This window comes from Mustela lutreola, chromosome 12 (assembly GCF_030435805.1).
Source record: "Mustela lutreola isolate mMusLut2 chromosome 12, mMusLut2.pri, whole genome shotgun sequence".
In the NCBI taxonomy this organism is placed as follows: domain Eukaryota; kingdom Metazoa; phylum Chordata; class Mammalia; order Carnivora; family Mustelidae; genus Mustela; species Mustela lutreola.
Genome location: NC_081301.1, coordinates 2916343 through 2929860, shown reverse-complemented (window position 1 = coordinate 2929860; position 13518 = coordinate 2916343). Strand labels below are relative to the sequence as shown.

Genomic DNA, 13518 nt, shown 5'->3' with positions numbered 1-13518 from the left:
GCCCCCGTCTCGTGCCCCCGTCCCCCTGCCCCACGTCCCCAAGACCCAGCCTCCGTCAAGATTCCGCTCACTCCCACCTCATGGAGGAAGGAGACCCGACCAGGCTCTCAGCCTGGGTCCACGTCCGCCCAGTGCGGAGCCTGGCACTGAAGGCAGGGACAGACGGAGGGACAGACGGACAAAGGGGTGGAGGACGGATGGCTGTCCGGGAGGAGGTGCACGGGACAGCGGTTGATCTGTGGGTCAACGGACACATGAAGAAGATGGGGGGTGGACGGAAGAGCGGCCAGGAGGTCAGGGGGCGGACGGATGTCACAGTCGCAAGCCGTCATCCACAAACGGCCTGAATCAGGTATGGGAAAGCACCTTCAGGAGGGGCGCCGAGAACCCAGCGGAGGTATTCGAGTGTCCCCTGCGTTGTGACTTTACAACTCTGACCCTGGTTTGCACAAGGGCACCGCACGGGGCTCCGTCCGCTCTGTCTTGAGGCCCGAGGGCTCGCACTGCAGCAAGGACTGGCTCCGTCCTCCGGCCCCAGGAACTCCAGCGAGCCCCTCAGCTTCGGGGCCTCAGTCTCCTCCTCTGTGAAAGGGTGACAACAGTCCCCACTCCTGCTGGACCTTCCCCAGTCCTGCTGGACACTGAGCATCCCGGCTTCACGGAGCAGTAGAGTCTACAGGACCAGCCCATGCACCGCCGTGTGCACCACCTGCCACGGCAGCCGCTTGTGCCCACAGGAGGCCGCCCGCCAGCCTGGCTCCGGAAGCAGGGGGTCTGGAGCAGCAGGAGCAGGTCACACACGCTCGCTGCTGGGAGGCGCCAGGACACGGGCTGTCCATCACCGCCACAGAACCCGGTCCATCCGGACCAGTCCCAAGGAGGAAGAGAACAGGTGCCAGCCACAGTGAGGAGGGCAGCGCGGGGACGTGCAGTGACGTGTGGCAGAAACGGTCGCTTGGCTACTCGAAGCCCTCTGCCCGTGGTGAGAGGCACCGCCTCGGGCTTCTGGTGCACTGGCCCTGCACGTCCCCGGACATGCCCAAAGCACCAGGAAACCTTTTGCAAAAGCGCCACGGTGACTCTTGCCCTGTTTCTGACTCATCTGCCTGGCACGGAGCCATCCCCACCGCTGGGAGCCGAGCTCCAGGCTGCAGACGGCACAGCTGACCTCGGGCCGCAGCCTGTTAACGACAGTCCCCGCCCCAGGCCGCACCCGCAACGTCACCACTGCACCAGGACACCACGCAGCTCCGTGTGCAAGCAGAATGACCTCACCGCCCTTCTGCACACGGGTGCGTCCTGCCGCACGTCCTTCCTGCTCTGTCTCTGAAACGAGCTGACACTGTCGCACGGCTGCCCTGATCCACTTCTCTGGTGACGTCTGCTGAGGAGGCGGTTACTGCTTCGTCTCCACGCATAGCCATTGTCACTCCCCCGAGGGTGGGGCAGGAGTCGCCAGGTCTCTGGACCCAGGATGGGTGGACGCGCTCACTGCCCCCGACAACGAATGCTCTGGGGACAGGGCACCCATGGAGGAGGAGCCACAGTCCCTGCAGGGCCTCCCTCCCATCCCTGCTGACCGGCGGGGGTCTCTGAACCCCAAGACCCCCACTGCCGGCGGGTCTCCATGGCAGCAGCTGCAGGAAGACAGGTCTTGGGCTCGTGGGGACGCTGACCGGCGTCTGGGAAGGGCGGCATCACAGCCCCACACACCAGGCATGCTGGAGGGGAACCCCCGATCTGGGCCCTGTCCCGAAGCCCGCTGCCCAGCCACACAGCCCATGCTAAGGTCCTGGGGCCGCCGATGACCAAGTACCACGAACCAAGTGGCTTAAACTGGCAGAAATTCACGCTCTCAGTGCAAGAGGCCAGAAGTCCTAACCAAAGTACGGGCAGGGCCACGCAAGGCTCTAGGGAGGTGGGCTCCTGCCCGTCCCGGCTCCTGGGACCCCAGCAGTGTCCCTGGGCTGTGGCCACGTGCCTCCAGCTCACTTCCGTGGCCCCACTGCCCCCCCCCCCAGCCTGGGTCGCTCCTCCCTGTGTCGTCTTACATTAAGGCCCTGGGAGCCCCATTCACAGGTCCGGGGTGTATGTTCCTAAAGCCACGGTCAGCCCACACCCGCTCGCCCCGGGCTCACCTTCGAAGGCATCCTCAGGCCCCTCCGGAGAACCACCTCGCAGGGCTGCTCCGGTCCTGGGCCCTCACTGAGGGCTCTGACCATCAGAAACCGGGGGCCTCCCTTCAGAGGCTGGGAGGCAGGTGCGGGGCTGAGGCACCTGCTGAAGGTCGTACCAGCAGCCCAGACTCGAGCGCCGCCGGCCGGCCCCTCACCCTGTGCCGCTGGGGCTCGGGTCGCGTTCCCCACTCACCCCGCCCTGCCCCGGTCCTGCTACGACGCACTCAGCCATCTCTGACCCGGGTCCTGTGTCCATCTCCCCACCTACAGGCAGAAGCCCTCTGGGCCTCAGTTTCCCCACACGTAGGAGAAGGGACGAAGGGCTGAGCAAAGGGTCTGAAGTCCAGCCCAGGGCCCTCGTGAGTCTGCAAGGGTCACGGCGAACGCGGCAGGTCCAGCTCCCCCTTGTCTCCCGTCTCACCGCCTGGCGCAGGCAGGTCCCCGCCCAGGAGGCCGCTCATGCTCCCGGGGCTTTTGTCAGGCAGCGATTCCCCCATCTGGGCCCCAGAGACATCTGCCAGCGAGGACAGGCCAGTGTGGGCACCGGTGACAGCTCCCTGTCATGATTCTGAATTCCAGCACCTGAGCGGCCCCAGGAAGGCCCGGGGGGGCTGGGGAGATGCTCGTGAGCCACAGATTGGAGCAGATGCTTGCGCTTGGATGCCCGCTGTCCCCTGACATCTTCCCCAAACACCTCCAACAGAGCGGTGACCCCGGGGCTCCCTGAGGCGTGGGCACCACGGAGCTCGCCCACAGGCAGAGCCCACACGTCCTCCATCAATCAGGAAGCAGGAAACGCACGCACTTCAGCCCATTCAGCCCTCCAGGTGGGCTCCGGCAGACCCCGCTGGCAGGAGAGGAAACCGGGGCACGGAGAGACGCCCCCTCCCCTACTGTGCGTCGGGGCCTGTGCTGAGAACTTCACGGAGCTTCTCTGAGGCTTCTCAGCAGCCGGGGAGGGAGCTGCAGCTGTGACCCTCCTTCTCCAAAGAGGCCACAGACGCTCTTTGGAAAGAAACTGACCCGGCGTCCCACCACCACGCAGGTCGGCGGGGTCACGCCTCCATCCGCCCCTCCCCAGCGTGGAACCCAGCTGGGTGCCTGGGCTGCACCGGGGAGCAGACGGGGCCTCCCGTTCCCACTGCCAGACCTTGACCGGGCCAGAGGCCGTGAGCTTCCCCGCGCCACACGGAGACCGACCACCCCACACCGGTGTGAAACAGGCCGAGGGGGCATGGATGGAGGACAGGAGGGTGGATGGAAAGACGGAGAAGCGGACGGACGGACAGATGGACAGATGTGTGGACAGACAGGTGGGCGGCAGGTAGGGGCAGGACAGACACACGGACAGATGGAAACACAAGCAGGAAGATGACGGGCGCAGGGACGGGGGGACCGAAGGGAAAGGGAAGCAGAGACAGGCGGGCGGGCGGGCGGGCGGGCGGGCGAGAACAGGAGGTGAGCGTGGAGATGACGGACCGACGGACAGACAGGGGGACAGACGGGTTGGTGGAGAGCGGACCGGCTGCACCGACAGGGGCTGGGGGGCGGGAAGGGGAGCCCGCGGGAGTCGGGGGGGGGGGGACACGGAGGCCGTGCGAGCAGCCAGGTGAGCGTCCTCTGTGCGCAGGTGCAGGCGCGCGCCCACCTGACCCCCGACATGCGGGGGCGGAGCAGGGACAGGCAGCCACACTCGGTCTTTTTAAAGGCCCTGCCCGGCTGTGGAGGCTCCAGCCGGCCGTTGGAGGCCCTCCTGCCGGGCAGCCCCCTGCTCCCTCTGACCCACTCCAGCACGACTCAGCTCCCCGATGCCCCGTTAACGCATTTTCAACCAATACGGGTCTCTCCAGTTCCGGGGGCAGAGACGAGTGCGGGCGAGCGTTCCTCAGGAGGGGGGCTCAGCGGCGGGGAAGGATGAGAGCCCCCCCCGGCGTCTGTGTGCAGACAGACGGACTCGCTGGACGTCAGCTGGACACCTGTGCCGGGCGCTCCCCCTGCCAGGCCCCGTTCACAGACAGCGGCTGCGGCTCACCTGCAGGGGACACTCAGGTGTCCCGGGGAAGGACAGTGTAGGCCCTGGACAATGGGAAAGGTTCAGAGCCTTGGGCCCCCACTCGGGAGCTCTGTCTTGGTGGTTAGTGTGGACAGGACACGGCCATGGTGCCCCCCAGGTCAGTGTGTGGTTCTCCCCTCCTCCCGGGAGTAGGTCACGGTTACAAGTAGGGGCAGGAGCCTGAATGGAGCCACAGGACGTCCCTTCCCAGGAGGCGCGTGCCAGAAGCGGGAGGAGCAGGGGTCCTGCTGTCAGATGAATGGAGAAGGCCCCCGCGGTGCTGGTGCCACCTGTCCCCTGCCCTGGGGACCCCTCCTGCTTGGATGCAAGGTCTGTGTCCACACACCTGCCAGGCCAGGGTCGGAAAGGACCAGCCAAGCAGAGCCACACCGACATGAGAGCCCCTCACTCCGGGCCGGGCCCACACAACACAGGCCCCTTCACTCCGCCTAGCAGCCCCCCCTGCCCCCTAGCAACAGCCCCGTCACCAGCCCAGCAGCCACCGGCTCTCAGATCTTTAAACCAGAAGGTCCCTCCCTTCCCCCTGCGCTCGCCCTCTCCCCCAACACTTCCCAGGCAGGATGGCCACACCCCACCTCCAGCACAAGGAGGGCCATCCCTTCTAGAACCTTCACAGGAGCCCCCGGGGGAGGGTCTGGAACACTGTGGGCACCCACTGTGCCGGCGGGCATGAGGTCGGCGTTCAGATTCAGCCGCTGGCACACGGGCGTACGAGCTGTCAGGGTGCGGAAGCGGGCGTGCGAGGAAAGTGATGTAGCGACCACGCCAGCCACAGCCACGCGTACCAGCGGACACGGCTGGCTCTGCCTACGCCTGGAGGCCCAAGCAGGGGCCGCGGCAGACGTGGGGAGAGCAAACAGCCGAGGCGGAGGGAGTGAGGGGACAGCCAGGCCGGGGCTCTGCACTTGACACGGCCATCACCCAAGCCGACACCTGACTGGACAGCCACCCGCTGGACGGAGCCGCCCCGTGCGGCCGGGACACGCTGGGAATGGCCAGACACAACCGTGACACCCAACGGCCCACGGGTGGCCTCGTCCGAGCCCCTCCCAGAAGGAATCTCAAGTCTCCCAGGGACACTGGCAGCCCACGAGGCCGACCCCATCGTCATCAGGGAAGGAAGAGGGACATGGGCTCTTCCGACGACACATGGCCAGTCACCAGGTGGGACGATTAAAACCATCTTGCTGGCAGAATGAGCTAAAAAGCACACGAAAACAGCCACTTTCCGCCCAAACCACTCACACACAGTCCAGTCCCCTGTATGAACCCGGGGGCACCCGATGGGAAAGGGACGTGGGCAGGAGCTGGAAGCTGGGAGAGCCACGGCTGGCGTCGCAGACACAGGACGCCTCGAGGAGCCGCCGGGGCTTCAGGGAAGGACGGGACCTTGACTTGGGGACGGTCCCGTGAGGCTCGAGGGGAATCGCGCTCCCTCCCCAGAAACACAGGGAGCAGCGGATCCCCCGCTCCCACGAGACCCCGTCAGGCAGCAAGGGTGACCTCCTGCCAAGGCGGCTTTGCCTCTGGCTTCACCCACAAGAGCATCTGGGCCGAGGCTCACTCCCTGTCCCCCGGCGCCCAGAAGACCCAGGAGCGGGTCCTCCACAGCCCGGGACAAGACGGGGGATGTTTCTCTTCAGCTCCAGACGCTTTCCTGGGCTCAGATTTGGATCGGGTGCGTCTGACGTCCTGAACGTTCACTTCAAACTGAATGACATTCCCTCTGCTGGGGGGGGTCCCGTCGCTCCCACCCCTGCCCCAACCCCACCCCCACCCTGCAGCCTGCCTGCAGCCCCACCCACCTCAAATGGGGCTGGGGTCTCTCAGACTGGAGGAAAAGACCACGCCTGAGGACCCCCAGGCACCCCAACAGCAGAGTTTTGGGGCAACAACCGCAAGCAGGAGGCAGCAGGCTGGGGCGCCCCCGCAGCCAGTCACAGCAGCCACTGCCCGGCTCTGAGCCGCCCTCTAGGAGACAGTCACCCAGGCGTGGCGAGTGTCCCCACCTCCGTGCAGCCGTCGTCCGTGCCGTGGACACCAGGATGCGACCCAGCCTCCGGCGCCCGGGCGCATCCAGAACACTGGGCTCTGCGGGCTTGTGTGGGTAGAAAATTATCCAAATGTCAGAAGGCAGCCCAAAGGCCTGAGCTCAGGTTTGCAAACAGACGCAAAGGTTCACCACAGCGTGATTCCCCATCGCCAAAGGGTGCAAGCGGCCCAGCGTCCACCCGACGGGTGGAAACCCACACAGCGGGTCTCTATCCCGCGCCACAGCCCGGAAGAATCCGGAAAGCACGTCACCGCGGGAAGGAAGCAGGTCGCGAGAGGCCGTGCGGCGGGCGATGACGGTTACACAAAATGACGCCATCGGGCCCATCCACAAAGCTGAGTGCCCGACCCCGGAGGAGGCACAGGGGAGTGGCGTCGGTGCTTATGAGGGACGCGGTTTCCTTCCGGGTGTGAGAATGTTCTGGAACCAGACAGATCATGGGCACACGGCACGGAGAAGGTGCTAAATGCCACGGAACCGTACGCACTAAGAGGGTTACTGTTATGTCACGTGAGGTTTTTCTTCACGTGGTAAAAAGGACAGCGGCCCAGGATGGGGGAGCCGCGACCTGGCAAAGACCCGGTGTCCCCCTGCCCCCGCCACACCAGGACCCTTGTGAAGCCGCCCGCGTCCACCGTCACCGCGGCCCCGCGCCACACGGCTTGCTGTCCGGCGGCTTTGGAGGTCAGCAGTCTGGAACGGGGCCTCACGGGCTCAAGTCGAGGTGTCAGCGGGGGGAGGGGGGGCGATCCTTTCTGGAAGCTCCGGGGAGAATCCGCTCCCACCTTCGCCGGCTCTGAGACGCGGCGTTCCTCGGCTGTGGTCCCGTCCCCGCGACCAGCACCAGGCCTCCCAGCTCTGCTCTGAGCCTCCCGCCTCCTGCTTCTACTGATGGCGACACCTGCAACGACTTAGGTACCCCTGCGGGATCCCCTTCCCTGTCCCTCCAGCTCCAGGAGCCAGGAGGGGGCTGTAGCTTTGGGGGCCCCTCCCTGCCCACCACCCCGGCCCGCCGTGGGCATCCGCAGAGCGTCAGGGGCTCACAGCGACCTTACGCAGCAGGGGAACCTTCCCGGCCTACAGAAGACGGGACACAGGCCCCAAGAGCATTCCTGCCCGAGGCCACCGGGTGAGCCGGCGCCTGACAGAGGAACCTTCCTGGGCTGAGGGCTCCTGGGCCTCCCCTGCCCCCGGGAGAGGCCTGCCCGTGGCCCCCTCCCCTGCCGCTGCCGTTCAGCGTTGCGATGACCCCGGATGGGACGTCCCCCCCTCGAGAGGGCCAGCTCTGGCTGTGACAAGGACCCACAGTCCCCCCCCACACACGGGGCTGTGGGACATCCAGGCAGGGAACCACCCCCGCCCTGGACCCAACCTCACGTCTGACCCTCCAGCCGGCACCGGGGGGGCTTGGATTAAGTCCCCTGTTCATCGGCCTCTGAGAAGTATAATTAGGGCTTTTGTGGAAAATCAGCTCATTAGGCAAAGCACAAAGGCTGTAAAAATGATCATTTGACTCAAGGAGCACGCTGGGCTCCCGTCCAGCCAGGAAAGAAACCAGGAAGACTCTCTTCGGGGCCACAGGCCTGGCTGGTGGGTTCTCAAGAGAGGAAAGGGTTTGGCCGCACGGAAACCTCTGGTAAGGAAGGTCGCGAAGAAAAGCTCTTGCACGAGGAGCTACCTAGTGTCCTCAAGGCCGGTGGTTTCCAGAACGCCCCGCTGGCTGGGGAGCTCGCCGCGTGTCGGGGGGCCGGGGGGCCGCCCCACGGTGCTGCCCTCCCCTGAGCTCACGGCGCGGAAGCTCCTGTCCCCGGGGCGGGGGCTTTGAAGGGAAAGGAGCCCAGGAGAGCTGTGGACCAGGGCTTGGGTGAAGAAGGGGAAGTGCAGGGGGAGGCGCGGCGGGGCTGCCCCACACAGGGAGCCCGCCTGGGGCTGCAGCCACCTCCCTCCTCCCCTCGCTGCCTCCTCCTCCCCACCCCCTGCACTGAAGGATGACGTCGGCCTGGGACTGTGGGGTCTGGAACCACAGCAGGCCCGCGCGTCCAGGGCAAAGCTGGGGGTGGGGGAGGCGGTCATCGGCCCCAAGAACGTGCAGACACCCGGGCCAGGCCCCGCTCCGGGGACGTGGATACGGAGCAGAGATGACGCTCCGGCCTCCCAGGAAGAGGCAAAGAACGCACTAGCTTCTGTTGCACGAGCTTCACCCCTGCCCACGCGGACGCGCGGACACCCGGACGCGCGGACACGCGGACAGGCGAGGCTGCGCTGAGCCGGCAGGAGGTACACCCGGCAGCAAGCCGGCGGGCACACGGACCGTGGGTCGTTTCGGGAGGAAACCCGAACTGCGCGTGGTCTCGGCTCCGGGAGTAACGCACGGTTCCCAGTGAACGTTTCCAGCCATCCCTACCACAGACCTCACGAAAGCTTGGCGGGGCCCGGGAGGGGGCAGACGGGGGCCCCGGGGTGCCAGTGATGTCCCCGGGTTAAGCCGCCTGGTGGGTGCGGGACTTGACCCTGGAAACATCCTCCTGTGCGTGTTCAGCACACAGTCTAGCGACGGTTTCAGACGGCCTCTCCTGCCTCCGAGGCTAGAATCAGCGAACAGACGTCCCCAGTTCAAAGCAATCTCTAAGTCCTCGGAGAAGACAACAGACTTCCCGGATGGGGGTTTGGAGGGGCCGGTCCCTCACCCTCGTGCCTGTCCCAGTGACTCTCTGGACCTGGGCAAACAGCCCGCCCAGGGGGCAGCTCGGCTGACCTGGCTGCGCCCAGCACCACAGTCCTGGGACCCCCAGCCCCAGGCATGCGGTGTCCCCCCACAGACAACACCAGGGGGTGACCCCCTGCCATCACAGAGACCCTCGCGATGTGGCCCGTACCGGGGCGTCACCCCGCCGGCTCCACCCTAGGGCAGGGCTATTTCTGTCCTCCGGACCCTGCTGGCCCACGTGCCCCGGGGACATCGAGGAAGGGCAGGTACTCTGCTGTGCCCACCCAATCTGGAACGTGGTCCCCACTTAGATGTCTCCCGGACCCTGTTCCTGCGGGACGGAACGGGCAGTCATCTGCTCCCACGAGGGCTTGCCGTGCCCTGTCCCTGCTGCCTACGGCCCGGCCCGGTGTCGGAGACCGGACGGACCGCGCAGGGGTCGCGGTATCCTGAGGCTGAGCTCGAAGACCAAGGGGCCTGGACGTGAGGGCGGGAAGTCCTGCCGAGGGACGCGCGGCCCCCGGACGGGCCGGGCCCGCTGCTCGGCCACCACGCCGCAGCCTTCGGGGTGTGGTGCGTGGGGAGGACACTTAGGTAAGCAACGATCTGTGAAACCATTAATTCGCTGACCTAACTACCAAGATCGAAAGAGATCCTGCGGCCGTCAGTGGACACACGTGCAGGATCTCCCCAGCGGGAACCGGAGGAGCTCCCGCCCCTTCCTCCCCGCCCCTCCCGGCAGCGGCCAACAGGCAATGCGACACCACATTGAAAATTCATGAGAAAGACACCAGGCAGAGGACCTCGGCTGCGGACGCAAACCACGGGGGCCGGCCCGGGAGGCCCGGGGGTGGCTGGGATGACAAGGGGGCGTCACTTGGCCGCGCGGCGAGCTCACCTGATTCCTTTGTTCTGAGCCACATGGTGCAGGGAGAGTCTGGACACGGCAGAGATGACCTGGGGAGACCAGAAAGACGCTCTGTAAGACGCACAAGAAACCAGACAGTTATCCCTACACGGAAGGCGGGCGTGTGTGTTCCCAGCTGTCCCCCAAGCAATTTCCCTTCGTAAACACACACACTCGGCGGAGCCCCTGCGGGCGGGGGCTGGGCAGCTCTCTGGCCTGTGTCGTCCACGCGCTGAGGGTGGCTGGGCTTCCCCCTCCCCGCTCCCCGCACCAGCCGTGAGCCGCTCGCTGGGCCCCGTCCTCACCCACACCAGAGTCGGCCTGGCCGTAGCACCGACACGCTGACCAAGGGCTCACCCCACGCCCCTGCTCTGGAAGCCGCCAGATGCTCACAGCAGGTGCTGACCCGGCTCACAGAGGCCACACAGAGGCCCAGAGAAGTGCCGTGCCCCAGGCTCCCCAGCAGGGTCGACACAAACATCCAAGTGGTGCTCCTTCCTCGTGAGCCCCTCCTCTCCGTATGACCACGGACACCAGTGCCCAGCTCCCTCCGAGGGTCCGGCGAAGGCAAACCAAGAGCTCCAGGTGCATGAGGGGACCCGAGCAGCATCTCCAGACCGACGGGCCCGCCCGGCGAAAGTTCTGACGTGCTGGGCAATGAGCGGCAGCAACTCCTTCTCCGGCTGCCCCGACCCTCCCCTGTCCTGTCCTGCGACCCAGGGCCCACCTGTCTCCCGGCCTGAAGGGCCCCAAGACAGAGACTCCACGGGTCCTTGCGACAACAGGCAGCAGGCAGGGAAGAGATTCCTCGGGCAATTACGGGTAAACCGAGGCAGGGAACGGGAGGCCGCGGCCCCAGAGCACAAAGTCATAAAGCAGAACCCACACGAAGCCGCTGGTGGTTCGCTGCGGGATTTCCGGGGCCCCCGCCGCACCAGACACCCCACCCCGAGGAAGGAGGAGCAAGGCTGGACCTGGAGACCTCCCCGAGTCAGGGTGCACGAGCCCGTCTGTGTGTGTGCAGGGGTGCGTGTGTAAGAGTGCATGCAGGAGTGTGTGCACCGCACGCTGCGGGTGTAGCCTGTGTGTGTCTGGGGACCAGGAACGTGAACACGGCCCATGAGGACCACCGTGAGTCCACAGACACCCGCTGCCGGCGGCCGGCTACCGCGGGACCCCAGCTCACGGGCCTCTGAACCCTCACACGCTACAAGGCCGGGCCAGCCTGGCACGTTCGGGACACTGGGAAACTGAGGCAAGGCCTCTGGCCTAAAGCTCGCCACTGAGATGCGTTCTGCAGGCTCCCTTCTAGGCTGCTCTCCCTCTAGCCGCAATTATTTTAGAGGGAGGGGAAGACCCAAGCCACGGTGAAGGCCCTCTCTTGGCCAGCGACAGGCCCACCTCGGCCAAGGCGTCCAGTGCTGTGGTCGGTCCTCCGGTACCTGGTCACACGCTGGGGGCCGGGGCCTGGCAGTCAGGAGTCCACGGAACGGTGGGGTCCCTCTGCGGCTTCCCAGACGGGACTCTGGGAGCTCGCAGCGCAGATGGCCCGGCCAAGGCCCCGAGCTCACGTGCGACCCAGGGCCTGTCCCAAGCAGCAAGCAAGCTGGCCCTGCTCCTTCTCTTGGCGGTCGCGAGCTCTCCGTGTTTAGGGTGAACGGCCATTCAAGCGCCGTTGCTGTGACACAAGTGAGCATCGTCGGGCCTGGAGGCTTTGGGCACACACGCCTCGCCCTCCCGCGTCCCCGCAGCCGATGGCCTTCACCATCTGCCCGATCGTCCCCGGCCGGCCAGACACAGGCCAGGCTCCTGCCGGCGGAGCCCCCGGCCACCCCAGCCATCGGTCAGCACGGGCGCGGGGACGAAGCCTGTTCCTGCCCTGGAACACGGTGCTTCCTATACAGGCGAGCCCCAGGCTGAGGGGAGATGCCGCAGAGGAGCGTCCCGAAGCCAGGGCACGGGTCCTGGTGTGTCCACGCACTGCGCTGTGGTCCACGCGCATGGATGCGCACGGCAGTCTCGGCCCCACGCGCGCACTCTGCTCCGGGTTCCCGTCCAGCCAGAGGCAGCTCCTTATGTGGGGTTCCACGCGGCCCTCTGTCGGAGGGAACTGTCTCTGGGTGCATCCAGGCCAAGGTCCCTGGCTGGCATGTGTGCAGGAAGGGGAGTGCTCCGGCAGGACCCCCCCCATTGGAACCCTGCTGTGGTGACCGAAGGCAGGGGCAGCTGGGAGCAGGTGTGGGGGCCCCTGTCGTGGGGTCAGACGTGGGGTGGCAGCAGTCCCACGTGGGAAGACGGTATAGGGCGCACCTCCCTGCAGGGGAAGCGAGGCCCCGTGTGGCTCCCACGGCACCCCTGGCCAGGCGGCCCCATCCCAGGACGGAGGGGCTGGGCCATGACCAAACACCTCCCAGCCTACAGCCCCTCCAGCTCTTCTGAGAGCATAAATGTCAAACGATGACATTTTACCAACTTTTATCTGCGCTTCCCGCCTGCACCCCAGTTACCGAACGGAATGGAAACGCATGTAGTGTCTCCCTCGTCCCCACGTACTCCAGGCTCCAGCCTTTGGGCTCAGCGATCCACCAACCACGTCGCTGGAACGTGCGCACGGGGCAGGGCAGGGGGTGACGGCAGAAAGACGTGTCCACGGAGTGCCAGTCCCACGCGGAGGAGCCCCACGCACCCCCAGTGACAGCGCAAGGAGCGGAGGTGACAGCCAGGAGGTGCAGGGTGTGCACGCCGGTGGGCATCTCTGCTCTGTCCCCACCCAGCGCGGCCTGCTCTGACCCCGCGCTCTCCACCGGGTCTGCATCAGGGCGCACAGACTCCCCAACACCAGCAGCCGATCGGCTTCCCCGCGCTCGCTGGCGGAGTTTCAGAACGCAGCCCCCCAGGTCCACCCCCCGGAAGGCTCTGGAGAGGAAGACAGCGGGCCTGGAATCTGCTCATCTTGAAGGCCCCGCGGGGCCCAGCTGTAGAGCCTGGGTCAGAAATGCAACAGCACAGACTCGGTCAAGGTGTTTCAAGGGGCAAGGAGGGTGCCCCGGAGGTCAGCCTCGGGCCGGTCTGCAAAGCACGGAGTCGCTGAGGGGGGACGTGTGTGGAACAGACAGACAAGCCGGGTGGGCAGCAGGGACTTCTGGGGAAAGGACACGTGGTCTGGACCCCAGGACGCTAACGGGGGACCCAGGACAGAGCAGGACCAGTGCAGACCGAGCCGAGCCAAGAGTTCAGATCGGGGCTCCCAGGACCTCTGCCACGGGGGGCCCAGTGTCTCCCCTCATGAGGCTCATCGTGCTGGACCCCGCAGGTCCCCGAGCCAGGGCAGCACTCCATGCTAAGCCTGAAGCTTCAGCTTCTCGTCCTGCCCAGGCATGGAGAGGTGAGTGGGCAGCCCACAGGACATGTCCCCGAGGGGCCACCAGCAAATCCTTCCAGGAAGGGCAGAGGGAACCACCCGCTTTCCCGGCCAGAAGGAGAAAGCCGCTGCTGCTCTAGGGGCATGAAGAGACGCTCAGCTTCTGCGTTGGGATGCGCGGCACATTTTAGTTCCAGAGCTGTTCCCGCAGCAACTTGCAGGCGCCAACCAAGCCGGCA

At 66.2% G+C, this 13518-nt stretch overlaps 1 protein-coding gene across 8 annotated transcripts in view; it reads right to left on the bottom strand.

Moving 5' to 3' along the window:
* The window catches only part of VAV2 (vav guanine nucleotide exchange factor 2), a 148434-nt gene that overhangs the window by 57138 nt on the left and 77778 nt on the right, over positions 1 to 13518 (bottom strand). For 7 of the 8 annotated variants that reach the window (XM_059142137.1, XM_059142145.1, XM_059142139.1 and 4 more), the window contains one exon: positions 9910 to 9968. In XM_059142137.1, the coding sequence (XP_058998120.1) occupies positions 9910 to 9968 (59 nt within the window). Of the gene's footprint in view, positions 1 to 77; positions 98 to 9909; positions 9969 to 13518 lie in introns of those variants that run through there. The other variant, XM_059142143.1, reaches the window with a different exon arrangement.